At 33.6% G+C, this 18,016-nt stretch overlaps 1 protein-coding gene across 5 annotated transcripts; it reads right to left on the reverse strand.

Annotated features, from left to right (window-relative positions):
• Positions 1-187: 187 nt before the first annotated feature.
• LOC139989109 (diacylglycerol lipase-beta) lies at positions 188-10,275 on the reverse strand. Of its 5 annotated transcripts, none has more exons than XM_072007082.1 (15): positions 10,131-10,267; positions 9,604-10,020; positions 8,234-8,332; positions 6,323-6,535; positions 4,895-5,211; positions 3,762-3,905; positions 3,465-3,633; positions 3,029-3,152; positions 2,802-2,945; positions 2,553-2,664; positions 1,841-1,933; positions 1,579-1,733; positions 1,326-1,472; positions 1,107-1,222; positions 188-1,001 (listed from the first exon to the last, which is right to left on the reverse strand). In XM_072007082.1, the coding sequence occupies exons 3-15, from the start codon at positions 8,326-8,328 to the stop codon at positions 845-847; spliced, it is 1,986 nt and encodes a 661-aa protein (XP_071863183.1). In that variant the 5' UTR covers positions 8,329-8,332; positions 9,604-10,020; positions 10,131-10,267; the 3' UTR covers positions 188-844. The 5 variants fall into 5 exon arrangements, with proteins under 5 accessions (XP_071863183.1, XP_071863184.1, XP_071863185.1 ...); XM_072007083.1 differs by having other exon boundaries at positions 9,604-9,742; positions 10,131-10,243; XM_072007084.1 differs by lacking the exon at positions 9,604-10,020 and having other exon boundaries at positions 10,131-10,275.
• Positions 10,276-18,016: the final 7,741 nt, after the last annotated feature.

The raw sequence follows: 18,016 nt of genomic DNA on the forward strand, positions 1-18,016 counted from the left end.
AACATTGAATAATTAATTCTTTTTAAGGGAAGTAAATATGTACCTATCCGTTTTGTATAAAATTTTTATAAAATTCGTAGCGAAATAAAAAGAAAACATATTATCAAGTAAATATCATTACACTAAAAAAAAAAAAAAAAAAAAAACAAATCTTTTTTAACGATTAAAGGTTTACAAATGTGTTACATTTCTATAACAGAACAGAAGAATGTATTCAATAATAAAATATAACGTAACCATTTTTACATTTGGTTACATTTGGGTAAGTACAATGCAAATAATTAATTACACCAACCAATTTATAAGTGCAACACAGTGGGCATGTTAAAATATTACAACCAAGAACAAGTCGTATTCTGTATTATATATTTTTACCACCATTATTATAGTAGAAAAAATATAATATATATACATATAATCTATTAAAATCACACGATTGGGATTTTTGAAGTAACGAAAAGTAACAATTAAAAGTAATTACAAAGTGATCAGAAATTAATCGCAAGCATTGCGATACTCCATGACATCGTTGCACCATATGTATAATCACCATATTAAACGACTATAATCATCATAATGAAGTGAACATAACTGATTTTCAATTCAATCTTCATTTCTTCTGCAAACATTTTCTAGACGTTTTTAAAGTGTTACATTTATCATTCGATCTTTTGGTGTTGCGTCTTATACATGTTTTATGTTATGTTTAAGTCAGAAAATATTCAAATTTAAAACTCTGTCCGTCCCGTACTATTTGGAAAATTGCACAATTTTACTAACGATATAATGCAATGACAAACCAATTTATTTTTTATCACTTATGTCAAGGATTAAACTATTGTAGCTAGTCTTTTTGTTGCTCTAACAAGGCGGTCAGAGTTTTGTCTATGCATTCTGGTAAATGATCCAATAACATCCGTGGCATCACAACTAATTCCGTAAATTCTTCCGGTTGCGCCCATCGCATCTCGAATTCCTTTTCTTTCTTATTTTGACTCTTGCTGCAAGAGAAAATGCAATATACGGTTAATTATTTGGCGCTTCTAAAATATTCTTCGACTTTGGAGAAAATAAATAATGGGTAAAATATGAAATAAGTAGCAAACCTGTTTTTTGATTGTTCGGGTTTACGTTTGATTATGTGAAGTACTCTACCACCTATGTATAATTTTACTTTAGAATATCTCCTTTTCGAAATATCTCGCTCGTAAATCCTATTTTCCTATAATATAAATCATTTTTTTTTTTTTTTTATTAGGTTTTATATGTGGATAGACAAAAAAATGAATAATTTAAATTATATCGACACGTATGTAAGTATATACCTCCACCGTATTTATATCTCGGTCGTTAAGTAAAGGTGTTTCCCCCGATACAGTGGTAATCATATTATAGGCATTCCATGTATTTTCAAGATCTTTCTCAGGAATGCCGAATAAAATGTAACCTAATCCGTTTAATACTACTCTATACTGCAACAATAATATTAAAGAAATAAAATTGAAAATATTTCAGATAGTATATGGTAAAATAGACATGTGAGAATGTAAAATATTCGAAATAGGACGAGGATCGCACCTTAGGTAATGGGCAAACACGAAGTGCCATGAGCAAAGACGTTCGAAGATTTTCTGTGCTATCGACGCTCAATCTCATTACTAGGTCATCTCCAATGCCTATTGTGAAAACGAATTCTTCCGTTATTCTGGCAAGCTCCCTCGAGAGAAGACCCGCTGAACAAAAAGTTTTTCTTGGTAAAGGTTCGTTAATAATAATTATTATTAATTAAAACAATTAACCATATAAAGAGGAAGAATCAAAGTTTCCAAAGATTTCGTACCTGGTGTGGAAAATCCATAAACTTTCAGCGATGGATATCGTGGACGTAATAAAAATCCTAACAGAATACCTATACCAGCACCTAGACTGTGACCTGCACGTATTTGTTTACATGAAATTGTTAAAAGATTATCTTAAACATATAGACAAAAGTTTATCGGTAAAATTAGATTTCGTTTTAAATTATTTGTTAAATACTTGAAAAGTATCTATTATTTTTGCACGATGGCATTTTTAAGAAATTATATCTTTCCAACGTAATTGAAATAAATCGTTTCGTAATCGTTCAAAGAATAACCATGTATATCTGTAAGATGACTAACGAAAACGATACAAATAAGTAAATTGCGTGTCATTTGTTATCTATACGCGAATATCAACGAGGAATTAAAATATAGAGGACTGCTCAATTCTATACAGATTTTATTTCCTTTTTTATTTATCTTGTAGGGTAATTTAATAATCTGGTAATATACAATGCATATATCGTTCTAACATTTTGTCTACATAATTAAAATATTTGATACCTCGAAAATACGATCGTTTTCAATTCATCGTTTCTCTTGTCAATAAACATTTGATCGTGCAACCGAAAAGAGTAAGGCAAAAAAGTATTCGTAACATAATATCGAAAACATTTAATTATTATAGAGACTAATACGTGTAAACCTATAAGGAAAATTTTCTAGCGCATATATAACATTCCTATTTACCTGTAATAACCAAATCGTAATGAGGATATGTATTGAATGCTCGTTCTAAAATCTTGCTATCGTCTAATTTCTTGAAAATCAGCCTAGCACCCGTTATCATACCACTGTGTGCCTATACACGTAACATTCGACGGTTATGAATAATTTAAAAGGAAACATAACGCGCGATTCAGCGTACAATTTTCTTTGTAAATAGTACGATTAAAAATATTCTTATCGTTAGTTTCATATTGGACTTGAGATACTTACATGGCTGTTCGATGGAACACCTTCGCATACAAAAACGTTAGAACCTGCGGCAAGATCGGTTATCAAATCACGCATCGAGAGACTACCCCGTATAACAATGACAATGTTATTTTTCTTCTGATCTGCTATTACACAGAACGGTATCTAAAAGTATTTTATAAAAACGATTAAAAAAGCTGTTTCTTTATTGAATACATAAACATACGATATTCCTTTTTAATACCAACCTCGCATAAATAGTTTTTAAACGACGCATACAGGATGTCATCCGTCGATAAATCTGATAAAGTTTTCATACCGGCTAAATAACAGTAGCAACAATTGTCGCCGATAATTGGAATACGTTTTGTTCTGTAGTTACAATGAATTGATCAAGATAGGGTCTCGCAATATTAGTTAAAGTAGTACACGTTTTATACTTTTTTTCTTTTCTTAAAGCGCAGTATAATATCGTTTCTATATCGCAATATTTTATTTAAAATAATATTTTACCGAATCGTATTTCAACTTTGAGTCTATTCTTCTTTTATCTTATTTAATATTCTCCTAATTAATTTCCTTTTGATTAATCGTAATAACTCTGCTTTATTTTAAATATTTGACAGAAATTTGCAAATAATCGATCTGATTTCTTCGAGAAATCGTCATGATCTTTCTACTTACCGAAAACAAGCGCAACATGTCAAATTCGGCAGAATATGAAAACACCCGGTGCATATATGTAAATACATAACTAATAACCATCCGTAAGCAGCTAATGAAAGTTTTATATAGTAAGCCGCGTTCTCCAAAGACATCCAACTCGGTGCATTTTTAAAAATTACAGTTGCATCTAGAACAATAATGTTAAGATCGTTTGTATTATTTGTACAGTTTCGAAATAATATAATTAACTCTTTAGTTACACGAGTTCCCGCGAATTAAATTTTGGAAGAGAATTATTATAATTAAAATATATACCGGAAGTATATCTTGGAACAGGAAGAATATTTAGCCGGCGCAATTCACGAGTTTCTCGCTTTTGCCGAATTCTTAGCAGGATACAGCCTGCGATGATATCTGAAGGAACTAAATCTGTTCCCTGGTACAGAGAGCTTAGCAAACCTATAAAAAAGCGATAATTTCTTTATCGTGTCAAAATTACTCCTATGACAGACGATAAATATAAGATAGCCTATAATAAAAAAAGAATGTAAAATGTGTTGGACGTTTGGCGAAGCGTTAAATGGCAAATATAGTCAAAGATAGATAGTTTTGTACGGAGAGGTATGCGATAATGTTGAAGAATTACTTTGTTCGCTGTATTTAAAAGTTTGTAATATCGTCGGTAACGGAATCACGACAAAAGGAAATGCTGACAAACTGTGTTAGATTCTACAAAGATTATACATATTTCTTTCTATCGATAGCTATAATTGTTTAGTAAAACAAAGAATCTTTAATTTCTATATATATGTATACTAAGACGTACGTCGTAGACATTTATTTATGCACATTTACCCTCCGGAAGAAAATTCTGCCTTTCAAAAGTTCGGCATAAACAGAAAGAGATCAACGCCGCGAATTGTAAATATCGTGACGCATAAAACGCGTGCGTTGCGCACGGTACAACAAATTATTTTTACTATCCCGCAGTTGTCGCGTTTAATTCGTTAGATACGCGATTCGTTACATGCCTTGTAATGGACAAACATATTTTATTTTTTCATATCAGTTCGTAAGGAAGTGTACGTAGAAGTTTAAGTACCGATATATATATATATGTTATGTGTCTAGATAAGAGTTCAAAATCTCTACTAGGAAACTATTTACATATACAAAGTACATTTTATCAATGTGTACAAAAAATTACCGCCAATATTTACACTAATCAACGACCTTCTATCCTCTTCCACTTGGTGTAGCTCTCGTCTTGACTTTTTATTTTTATGTATTGCAAGTTGATACAAGTTTAAGCCAAATCTCCGTTCGTTTGGTTCGATCTTTTTTCCGGCGTTGAAAGCTTTCTTTTAAAAAATATATGACGAAGAAATGACGGTTTCGATTTCAATCACGACAGAACCTTTTTAAGGCCAGTCGTACCTATGTCTCACCAGCAACATGTTGAAAAGTCTCGTTAGCGTTCTCGTCTTTTCTCATCCACCAGAGAAACTTGAATCTCCGTTGCCAGTTCCTCGAGAGTTTGCCATATTCGACAGAGGTTTCTAAATGTTTCTTATTTAATAATCCTAAAGGATCGAAGATCAATGCCAAGCCGAAAACGGTGAGACCTATAAGGATCCAGTCGAAGAACACCAAGGCCCGGGTTATCATGATCGTATAATGTTCGTAAGTACATTTGACGTTTGATCCGAACAACCATAAACTCCCTAAAATATTCCATGATATCTCAGGTAGGAGGAACAATATTCTGTAAAATCATAATAATATCTTAATTATAATTTTAGAAAAGAAACATCAATTTTGGGAAGAACGCGCTCTTGCGGAATTTTGTTACGCGTATACAAGCTGCCTCAAGACGAATGATACAATACCGATCAGAAAATTATTTTACCAACAAAGATCGATCGAAAACGTAGAACGGAAGTTTTGCATTCGAAAGTTGCTTTGTAAGAAAATTCGGTTCGAAGCGATAGTACTCGTCGATACTTTGTCGACGACCGAACCGTTATAGTAGATGTATTTAACCTGGTTAATGGGTCGAGAGTTACGAAAATTTGTCAAACTCGACTGCCCGCAGGAAAGATTCTTTGTAAAAAAAAAAAAAAAGGTTCGAACACCGAATAAAAGAAAATTACGAATGGAAAAATATTATTCGTAGAATCGTATTTCCTATTCGATTGTATGATCCTTTATAAAACATCCTGCATGTTAGAACATCTGCCTTTTGAATTTAACGGGAAGTAAAAGATCGACTAATTGTTAAGATTATTTGCGCGATAAAACTTTATTATTCGTATTAATTTGAAGTTGGATTTAGAATTTCTTGAATAACGTCGAGATCTCTACAACGCGTGCACATTTTATATCTTCGCGCTAAGATAGTACAGTCAAGTTTTATCGAATTATTACAAGCAACGAACCTACGAAAAACAATCTTATTGCGATAATAAACTATATGCGACGATAATGTCGCATTGTAACATTCAGAAATGGTGTATGTTACAGTACCTATCAATCGTTACTAATCCACGTCAATAAAGTATAATGCATCAGTACTAAAAAGTGAAAAGAGTTTACGTCAATAGACATCGCAAACAGAATTTATTTTGTATAGTAATTCGTTAATTGGCAATACATAATTACGGATAAACGATGCCGTTTATGATCGATGATAGTGGTTGAAGTTTGTACTTGCAATGAGAAAATGAATAATAAGAATAATAAAAGTACGAAGTAGTTCGTGAAGCGATGCATGTCAGAGCGAAGAACATTGTTTTATTTCAGCGGTGTTTTATAATGAATGGCGTTGTTCGTCAACGATATGTAAATTGCAGTATAATTTTCAAACGTCTACTTACTTAACTGTCAATAATGGTTCAACGTGTTTACGAGCGTGCGTTTCCAAGATAGATCCTTTTGCGCTCAGTCTTGTAATGATGAGCATGAAAAGTATAGACACGACAAGAAATGCTATCTCTCCTAACAGATACACGCGAACTAACTCTCCACCTAACTGACAACTCCATGTATGCTCGTAATATCTGACACAAACGGTTACAATCAAGGATAACCTGTGAACAGAATTAATTACGTAAGAATTAAAATTTATTCAGATTCGTTTAATAAACGAAGAAACTCTTCCTAGTAGTAAGGATAATTATTTATGGATGTTAATCAAGGATAATTATAGGGAACTGTCGGGAATTTTACTCGGGATCGTATTAGGACCCCGAAAGTTTGTAACGTTCGGATACCCGCGGTCTCGTATCTTTTATTATATAGCGAAATAGTGAAATAGTGCAAATCATTCTGAAGCTAAAAGTTTAGGTACAAAGTCTGATCGCGAAATTAAGCAAAGGCATCTTACTTATACGCGTTTTAGGTACCCGCACACTCCTAGCAAACACTATCTTTTATATTTGTAGCATACTTAATGTACGTACGATTCATTTACAAATTTTTCGACTTCGACGATCTGTGAACGATATGCGACGTGTGAAAGTAAAGATTTGAGAGAAGTTTGGTTTCTGTTTCTAAACATCTCGCAATGTATGTAGTTAAGCCTTTTTTTATTATTCGTAAACGTCGTCCATTGATTTAACCATTCTGCAGGAAGTTTTAAAAGGGATTTTACTATATATCAGTGACATGTAAAATACCATAATCTATTTTAACAAATAAGAAATATGATTATATTATCCTTAATTAGATCTCTTTAATATAAAATCTATCATTTAATATAGAATTTATAAAAACGAGAGACGATTAGTTATTTATAGAACATGAAACTATTTCTTGAATACTTCTATCTATGTACAATGTATTGCGTACATTTTCGTCATCTTCCTGGAATAATTGAGTAAATTTAAATAATGTTATATGTGTAGATACACGCATTATTTAACCGACTAACCGTCGCTCTATACATAGATATTATGGGTGACTTGGGAGTCTCCAATTCGTAAAAAATCTATAATGATCGTAAAATTTGCATAAATACAAAATGGAAAGGAATCGAGTAAAATGTGTAAATACAGAAAGGATTGGTTCCTTATATGTCGGAGGAATAGACAAACAGGGGAAAGAGCTGTTCCTCTGAAGGAAGATCGTCATTTCTGCCAAGGATACACGTCGAAAATAAAGCTATTAATTATCCGATATTAAGATTCTGAATGTGGTTAATTTGATTATTCTTACTCTCCTCTTTTTCGTTATTTCGCTATTTTTACATATTATTTCTTCCAAGTGTTCTAGCTGTGTTATTTTAAGATATTGAGTTATGCAAATTATATACGAATAGTTCTTAAGAAATCACGATATCATTGTTTATGAATCTTAATTTGCACGAAGGAGAGAAGAAACTATATATTTATATTTTCATTGATTCTTAATCAACGATGTTTTGATACATCTTGATAAAAAATATAAAAATCTGAATTTATAAGTTATACATTTTATTTGAGAGGCATGATATAAGATAGTTAAATTTAACGCCACGCCTCGAGAGCAAAGTTATGACCCCGTTTATCATAATTTCATAATAATACAATAGTTAAACGTTAAACTGTTTTGTTAATCATTTAAAAGCATTATTTCTTTGCAAGTTTACGTTAATTTACAATATATGGGATTTTAAGTAAAATACGTCGACCAGTTGAGGCTTTAGAGTACTATAGTCTAGAGTCTATATACAATCTGTAGCAATGTTGCACGTTGGATGAAATTCTCAAGATTCTAGCGCTGAAACTGAAAGAAGACGAACTACTTACCAAATGGATCGAATGAAAATTTCAAAGATACCCGGATAAACAAGGTCGTCGCTCGCAGCTAGCCACGTTCTGCCGAAGAGTTTTATCGCAGGCATTTTTCTGTGGAACATATCGCGATTTGTAAGATTACTTTCTTTATCGATGCCGACTGAATTTTGTATCGCGTAAAACATATTTCGAAAAGGAATAGATGAACGAAACGATACGCGTTTCTTACTCTTGCGAGTTACTATCCATATAGTTGAACGAATAAACGTGTAATTTAATGTTCGGATCAACGTTTTATAATATACATAGCAGGCTCAAGCAGCATGCAATAACGACCACGATATTTTTACGAGTATAAATTTTCATAGGATTTGGATAACCGAGTATACCGCGACGCACCTATTTCTTTGATAGTAAATTACGGATCAGAGAAAGCGCCGAGAGAAAGTCTTTGTCTATCCTACATCCGAGACTATTGACATAACTTAACTGCAATCGTAACTGGACCCTGACCCTGTTGAACATCAAATCTTTGTCCCAAATTTTTTAGAATCACCTGCACACATCTTCCTGCACACGCGAACACATCTTTCGTTTAAAAGAGAGACGACTCGTGTTTCCTTCGTCGCGTGACGTTTCTTGTTTTCAATTCAATATTATTGATTCAGCACTTTTTCTACATCGCATCGCTTAATTAGATAGGATGACTATCTTTTCGATAAGCAAATGCTTATATGCTCTATATATTCTTACATTTAGCGATAGATCGAATCAATTTGTCGGTGATATATCGTGAGCGAAATCTTAAGTGATTTTATAGTTACTCTTCGACACTGTTATAACTAGAATTTCACACCACGCTAGTTACTAATTATACGCCTTATCATCGTACACGCTTCTTTAATAAACATGCCGAATCTTAAGATATTTATAATGCCAGATATAGTATTTCTTTTATTATAGTATTTCTTCCAAGAATATACTCCGGAAACATCTTACGGTCTTACATCTTCGATCTTCAAGGAATGCAACATTCCTTTTACACTCAATTATTATAGTTGGAATAAATAATTCTATCGCAACTCGTACTACCTTTCGTATCGTAAACGCTGACATGAATTTAAAATTGCGCAAAAACAGTTTTTCATTAGTCTGACAACATCCTATGTAACAAAGTCTATCCTCGTACAGCAAATAGCCGTCGTTCGATTTTTTGTCTAATTTAAATGCGTCGCTCTCGCGTGCAAGGCCTTGAGAAAGAAGCATAATATTCTATTGGCGCAATAAATTGACAATACTATGCGGAAATTTCAGGAAATACGATGTGAAACGAAAGAAACGCTTAATCGATTGGGAAAATTCGAATTTTAAGATATATTCACCTTTTGGAGAAAAATTTGAATTTCGAGATATATTCGCTTCTCGAACAAAACGTCTCGATATCTCGGTAGAATTTCGGCTCATTCACAACATGCCACTTTTCCACAAGCACAATCGGTATTCGAGAGTATCGTCGCCAACCTGGTACAGGATGCAGTCCGGTATTTACCGTTTTAGTTACTCGCACGACGAGTTTTTAATTTCTTCTAACGAGGGAAAAGATAAGACTCGCTTGCACCGACATCCATAGTCGTTCACGATCTAACCATCGATCGCGATACGCCGATCCAGCCGCTCCAGTCGATCCAATGGTTTCCGAATGATCCCGCGTACGCGAAACGCGAGATAGCGTCGAAAGCCGCTGAGGTCAGTTCGCAAGGAATGTGACGCCTTGAGCGAATTTTCGTCTGGCTGCGAAGCTAGCGCGAAATAAAAGGAAATGGAGTCGAGCTCGTCTGGTAGAAAATTGCATCGGCTCGCGACACTGGATCGGCAAAATGCATATACAATACACTCGTAACCCGCTCACCTTGTTTCGTAGCATCCCGCGTCGAATCTCACGAGCTGGTTGGCGGTGACTGTCCAGCACGGCCACAACTTTCCCTTCGTTCCTCTCGATCACACGTTCCTTCGCTTACGAAAAAACCAATAGCTCCTCATGGGGATATACGGTAACGGTAGGGATATAGGTGTCCCTAGTATTCCGCGATTGCGACAATCCGAGCGCTTCGATTTTTCACCAGAACTGTGAAACGATATTTATAATTTATATTATATTCGACTTTTATAAATAACATATGAAAAAGTTTTAATACGTTCCGATTTCTGTGATCGGTACGGCGGTAAATATATAAGTTTCTTTTTCCGATGACGCATGGCTGTTCTTAGAAAAAAGTATAAAACTTATATTCGCTCTCTGCCTGCGTATGTGTATCGTATATCGTTTGATCGATATTCTACTATTTCTTACCTATATGAAATTTTCTGCCGTATTAATATGCGATATAATAATAATATTAATATAAGTATCAGTATCGGTGAGACCGATTCTTTCCTTTCTGGACACGGCCGTTTCCCGGAAGCCTCAAACAGCGTTCCACGAAACAGCGTTAATCGTATCAGTGCTTAGTGTAACAGTCCGAATCGGATCAAATATTTTTTCTCGAAAATAACTAATATTCTAATAGAACAAAATACATTTAATATTCTAGCGTACTTTCTTTGCGTCTCTTTTTTATGCTTTACACGTGAATTCGCTACAGCTACGGGATTTACACACGTTTAAAAGCATAACTGTTCTACTTACGAGAAAGGCTAGTGGCCTTAAAATCCTTGTGACGTTTTCATGTAAAAGAGACAAACGAAACCAACGATCTAGCTTTTCTAAAATGCTTTAATTTTATTTATCATTTTTCATTTTATCTATAGTCCCGAAAATAGAAGCTGTGCGATATCATGGATTTTCTCCGAACCTTTTGTTAATCGATATCGTGTATATTTTTTCCGGATTAGTGTGCAAAAGTATTTTTGAAAGGTGGAAGAAGAAATTTTGCATAAATAGTTATCTTTGCTGCGTTTAGTAATATATAGTATTCTTTTGCAAAAAAAAGTTTATAATATTATCGTAAAACTATAAAAATTCTTGCGGATTCCTTCAATTTACGCGACGGAAGAAAGCAGAAAAATATTTTCGAAAATATAATTGAATAATATAATAAAGTATATCCAGTGCAATAAATAATAATTAATTTTAGTAAGCAATTTATATCTTGTTGGAGAATAAACGATAAGATGTAACATTTTCTATGCACATTGATTACGTATCTATATACGAGCAGTCCAGCATCCGCTTATAAGCAATATTATATAAATTTCCATGTAAATTGATTCACGTAAATAAACGGCATTTGTGATTATCTTGTTCGTAAATTATCTGTTGAAAACTACCAACTAAAAAAACAGCGTGAAAACATATGAATATCCTAAGATAAATTAGCAAAATAAAGATACAATTTAGTCTATAGCATGTCAGAAAACAAAGAATTTTAATTATTTCTATTGTACGATACATTGATTATAAGAAGTGTAAAAAGCATTAAATTAACATAGAATCTATAATCAACTTTTTCATTAAATGTAATTTAATGTCGTGTAAGAGATTTACATATTCGCTTAGTACTTTAAAAGACAACTTTCAACAAGGCAATTGAAAAAATTTACATATTCCTTTAGTAATTTATCGGTGTAAAAAATAAAGAGTTTAATTATAGAAACGGAGATAAAAATATTATGCTATGACAGGATATCATCGTCTACCAAAAAAGAAAATACGAATAAAGCCACGAAACTATACATTTTTCTATATAAAACATGATTTTCCTTTCAATGTCTGACTACATAACGTCCACACACGTATTTATAAGTAATTAATGAATATTCCATTCGTTTAATTTTTTCTCTTTTTTCTCCATCTCATATGCATATTTCACTTTAACTACACCGATTGTTGTGCATGTATAAATTACGCTCGTTAACTATTCCTACGAATATTTTACTATATACGTATATACGTATAGCCTGTAATATCGATTTGAACAAATCCTTTAAAAAATGTGCTAAAACGTTAAACGAATTAAGGAACACGAACTTTTATATTTTTCGTTAATATCTGTTTACGAATTTTAACAAATATCCGTCTATTGCTAGAAATTAGAAAAGAAAAAAAAAAAAAAAAACAAATTGCTTCGAAAGATACGTGGACTCGAGTGTAATACTATAAAATAGCCTTGATTTTATTGAATCCGTTTTATATAGCGCTATAAGTAAACAGCGTGGTGAAGCTAATGAAAAACTAGTTCCAAAATGGTGACAGATATCGTACGTCAGATGCATAATTGTTTCTTTTTTCACTAGTCCGGTTATTAATAATGCATTTCAATATTGAAATCCAATAAGAATTCAATAGGTAGGATTCAATATGAACCATCGATAAAAATATATAAAAATAGAATTAAAAATAATATACATTATTTAATATTAATTTTTCAAATATCATCTTGCGTAGATTAAAAAATAATTTACATGATATATAATAACATAACTATTCAATACCTATATATATATATATATATGTATATGTATATATGAGCAGAAAAATATTTTACGACACAAGGAAAAGATTATTTGATATATGTAATTGCTACATCTTATTTTTTAATAAATTATCTCGTTATATCGTTATATTTTACAATCTTATATCAGCAACGCACATCTAATGATACAGACTGAACTTTAGCGATTTACACTTGTTATTAATATTTTAGTCGGGTTTTATCAATGAAGTTTAATAACGACGCGACAATTTTTCAAAATTAATTAATGAAAATATCGTCGACATTTGAATTTTTTAAAACGATATTGTATTATCGGACTATCTTTAAATGCACTGTGACAAAAGCATTGTCTATTTCTATTATTTTATTATTCCATTGCCATATGCCTTTTCTTGTTATAAATATCTCGTTGGATAATTCCGAATACAAACTTCGTTTCACCGCTTCGAAATAAAAATGTTCTCATTATCACGTATATGTTTTCGTTATCAAAAAGATCTCATTATTTAGAAGCATAATTTCTTATTAAAATATACAAGTTTGCTTTTATCCGGTTAAATTTTTTATAGAATGTTTATTATACTCTTTGTATAATATTCCCTTGTTCGATTAATACGATATCGTATCGTAATGGAATAAGATTGGCATGTGTCCTGTTTCTGTCGCTATCTCACGAGGTCACCGAGTTCACGTATTTCTTAAATTTCGCTCTGAAACGAAAAATGACCGCTTTTATAACGTTAACTATGATAGACGAGTTACAAGGAAGCTACGTTACAGTTACTTTAATTACAGGATGCAACACAATTTTTACGAAAGTAGACCTCGGAGTCAACGTTGTTGTACCTCTTGTGAATCACTTCAATGTGTTCAAGTTAATTACATACCCTTTTTCGTTGGAAGCAAAAGTATACAAACTTGGAGTAAACGTAGAGCAAACGAGATATAGCGTTAAAACGAAAACAGTCTCTAAATACATTAAAAGTACAAATTCCAAAAAAAAAAAAAAGTTCGTATCAACCAATAAATATTAAACGTAGGAGAGATATGATGCAATTGTTGAAACTAATTATAATCTCACAGATGCAAAAATATATATATGAAAAAGTCTGTGTAATGGGTAATGTGACATAAACGTGACATTGTACCGGCATTATTTCTTCCTATCGTATTTAATTACCGTTGAAATGGTCACCACTTCTAAGAAAACTGTACATCTGGTCGTTTAGTTTTCTCAAGCACCGAAGTCATCGATAGCGTATGGACAAATGACTGGGACGAAGGCAGACCATAAATTGTAGACAGGTTTCGGGGCTTTCGGTCATCGGGTAACGCTGCTAACGCGCGGATCTGGACCAGCTCAATTATATTTCGATTTGTATTTATACCTCTGTATTAAAATATATTTTTCACCTTACAATTTATCCACGCGTTTCTTTGTTCACATACGTCGAATAACCTCGACAGTTACAAATAAATAATTATAAACGAACTCGAAAGTAATCGACTATTCAATTTTTGTAATGTAATTGAATGTAACGTGTAGACCGTGTTTTTATAGCGCGAGCTAAGAAAATATGGCGTTAGAATAGTCGCAATCCGTTTGACGCGGTACGTATGATCAACAACGCAACAAAATTAAAATAATATTGACGTTAAAAAGTTGATAAATAACATATGCGTGGCAGCTTAAGGAACGAGTTCGATTATCATCGAACCAAACTGTTCGATAGTATTCTACATAGTCATATAGATACAGGTGTAATGTAATCTCGACTTTATTTGTAGATCTCAAATACTACCTACTTCCCGGTAATCCGAGTAATACCCGGTAACGACTCGGTCAATTTTACGAACAAATCTATATTTTTTCATGAAAAAAAGAATCGTTTTATATAACTATTATATTACTATTACTATATGCATACATGTACGTTGTTTATATTATATCATAGTTATATAATTTGTATAATCTTGATAAATCACGAAATCTTGTAAAGTCCATGGAAAATCATACTTTTAACGCAGCCTCGTTTTGTTTGATCTTTATTTCCGTCAAATCGTAAAGTCTCCTTTGTCCTATCTGTAGTCGAGTCGTATAGAGCATATTTAAAGTATAAAGGTCTTAAATCATCTTGCGTAACATGTTTAGTACTTGGAAAGTCTATATTAATAATACATATTTGTCATATTCTATCGATTTATCACAATTAATACTATGCCGTCTATTAGATATAACAAGAACAGCTTCTTAATCCAATTTCTATCGGTAACGATGTTAGAAACAGAATTGTCTTCTTTCTATGCAGAAATTACGTAAATAATAATATTTTTACATCGATCGAACGATATACATATAAAAAGTAAAATTTTATATTACAATGTCATACGTTACAATAAAATAAAGAATAAAAGAGCAAAGTAAATTAATCGATCCCTAACTATGAATTAATTATAATATCGATTAAACGATTAATCATTAGTAATTGATTCGATGATCCTAGATAATTATTTAAAATGTTTAATTTCATATGAATCAGACATAAATAAAGTTTATCGGTTATAGAAGGACCGACGATTAAACAATTTGATTAATATTTATAAAATCCAAAAACAGTCGTTCGGAAAAGCGTCAACTTTGGTTGTTACAAATCAAAATATTATCATTACGTATCTCGTGATTCTACATAACATATATATCGATAGAAATTTAAGGTACGCGAGTAAAAGAGGAAAGTATAACGCTATATTAAATAATTATTCTATGGCGATAACGTTACCATCGGTCGATAATTAGCAAATCGCGGCATAACGTTTAACATATATACGAATTTAGGTCCTAACTCTTATTTCGTTACTATAGTCCCATTTTTGTTTCTTATTATAGTTTATTTTTATAACAATTAATCGTTACAATATAGTTTACTGCGGAAACAGAGATCGAGCCTCTGTAAAAATACAAATTAATCGAAAAGATCTGCTGAACATAAATTTCTTTTACTATTAAAAATAATAATTTGCAAAAGTAAGGAACTTGGTTAAACATTTTTCGAATTATATACGGAGTAGCTTTTTGTTAATGGAACTTCTGATAGATGGCTCCATGGGCATCGAGAATATAAACGGTATATTACGATTGAATCGTAACGCGCGCGATGCATATAATGCTAAAATAAATAGTTTCTATTATACAAATATATATGTAAATATTATGTGAAAATTAGTGAGAGAGCACTCGATTTTAATTCTTTTCGACAAACAGATAATTGTAATCGCGAAATAACGAACAGATTAAAAAACAAGTATACTTAATTAACATAAATAATAGCTTTTATCAACTAATTGTTAAATATATTATATAAATTGTTTTTGAGTTCAGAAGTGATACGAAGTTAATACTTTTCATTTGAAACAGCACTCTGTTTGATCGATTTAAACGATTAGTTCCATCGTTGTATAACAATTGGTATTATCTGTAACACAGTGTGTACAAACTTGGATATCAATAGTGCTATTAACAGAGTAAATTAACGCGGCAAACGAATGACAGAGCAAACAACGATCGACTATTTGAAAAACGCTGTTACTTTCAATCTTATAGTAAGATAATATATATATATTATCTTAGAATAATGTACGTATATTCGAAACGTTATACACGTTTCACGTCTATTTACTACGTCTAATACACGGTTGTTGTTATTATTAAAAAATATCTACCCATTATTTAAAAGAATCCACGATGCTGTAACTAAGCGGTAGATCCGAAGTCAGACCAAAGTCACTGGTCTGATTAGCTACAGATTCGAACTACTTCGGCAAAGTCAGTGCACGCGCTTCAAGGTTTTTATAGCGGCTGTCGCAGCGATTATAAAAATCTCGAAATAGGACAAAAGCTCCGATTTGTATCGCGCGAAATGTACGACAAATGAACTCGTATTCCTTTTTTTTTTTCATCTGTTTTAAATTTTGGCGAATTTTAAGGAACCACGCCGTACCATAGTTAAAAGATAACGCTTCGCATTAGACTCTGGCGTAGATCTCGGCTCGTACAGTTACAGTTTCGATCGAAACTATCCGAGTATCGATCGTACAACCTGTAACATCGTGCTACGCTCGGACGTGTGTACACTGTACACGCGCTTCATTGCACGGGAGCAGGCGACGACAGAGGCACGTCCGTGTGAAAAAGTGGCAACTGGTAACATGTATACACGCGTATTACGTGTGCACGCGGAAAACCTGAAGATCAAAAAATATACAAAGGAGAAGGGAGGTGATGAAGAATGGAAGAGTGAGATGAGGACGGTTGTGTGTCGTTAGGTGCGAAAGTGAGAGAAAGAGAATGAGGAGAAGAAAGAGAAGGAGAAAAGAGAAAGGGAAAGAGAAAAGGAAAGGGAGAGAGAGAGAGAGAGAGAGAGAGGGAAGAAGCGGTCCGCAAGAAGATTCTTGGAGTCGCGGATGGTAAAGGTTCGGGCAAGGGTAGGTGGGTGGTTGTGTCGGCGAAGGAGAGCCACAGGAGGACTAGAGGTGAAGAAGGAGGTAGAAGCGAAGGTGGAGGTTGCCGGAGTAGGTGGATGAGGATGAAGAGAAGGATGAAGAAGAGGAAGGGGGAGGGTGGTTTAGGCGATGGTGGGAGTGGGCCGAGCTAAGACGCGTAATGACGCCCTGAATCAATATGTGAGGCACTGAGATATGCATACGAACTAAGACAACCGCACACCAACCAGCCACAGCTCCTCTGCTCGGCGTCGCGGCGCGGCGTCCGCGCCGTGGCGCAAAAGGAGGGGAGAAATTAAAGACGAAGCAGGCACAAAAATAACGACCCACCGGCAGTACCGTCTTTCCTTCTTTCACCTTCGCTATTTCCTTTAACGTTCCTTTCTCTCTCCGCTTCTTTCCCCTCTTTCTTCCCTCCTTGCCACTCCCGCCCACTATCCCTCTATCTTCTTTTCTCTTTCTTTCTGTCCTTTAAACTTTCGCCGCCTCTCTTTCCTCGTCTCAGCCGAGATTCTCTCCGTCTTTCTTCGTTCTGCTCTCTCGAAGACGTGACTGCACGGCTGAGATGAGACCATAGGCAGAGGGATACGATGCTGCTAGTCGGTGTCAAGAGAGAGCAAGAGAGTGGCAGAGACGGACGGAAAGGGACGGAGAAGGAACGGTGACAGGGGAGGGAAACGAGAGAGGGTTGACGAGTGGAGGAGACGATCGGTTAGTAGATCGTTTCGATCGGGACAATGGTCCTGGCTCTCGAGTGGATCCTTGAAACGATCTTATCCGTACAGTCTTAATCCACGTCCCT

Source organism: Bombus fervidus, chromosome 7, assembly GCF_041682495.2.
Source record: "Bombus fervidus isolate BK054 chromosome 7, iyBomFerv1, whole genome shotgun sequence".
NCBI lineage: Eukaryota > Metazoa > Arthropoda > Insecta > Hymenoptera > Apidae > Bombus > Bombus fervidus.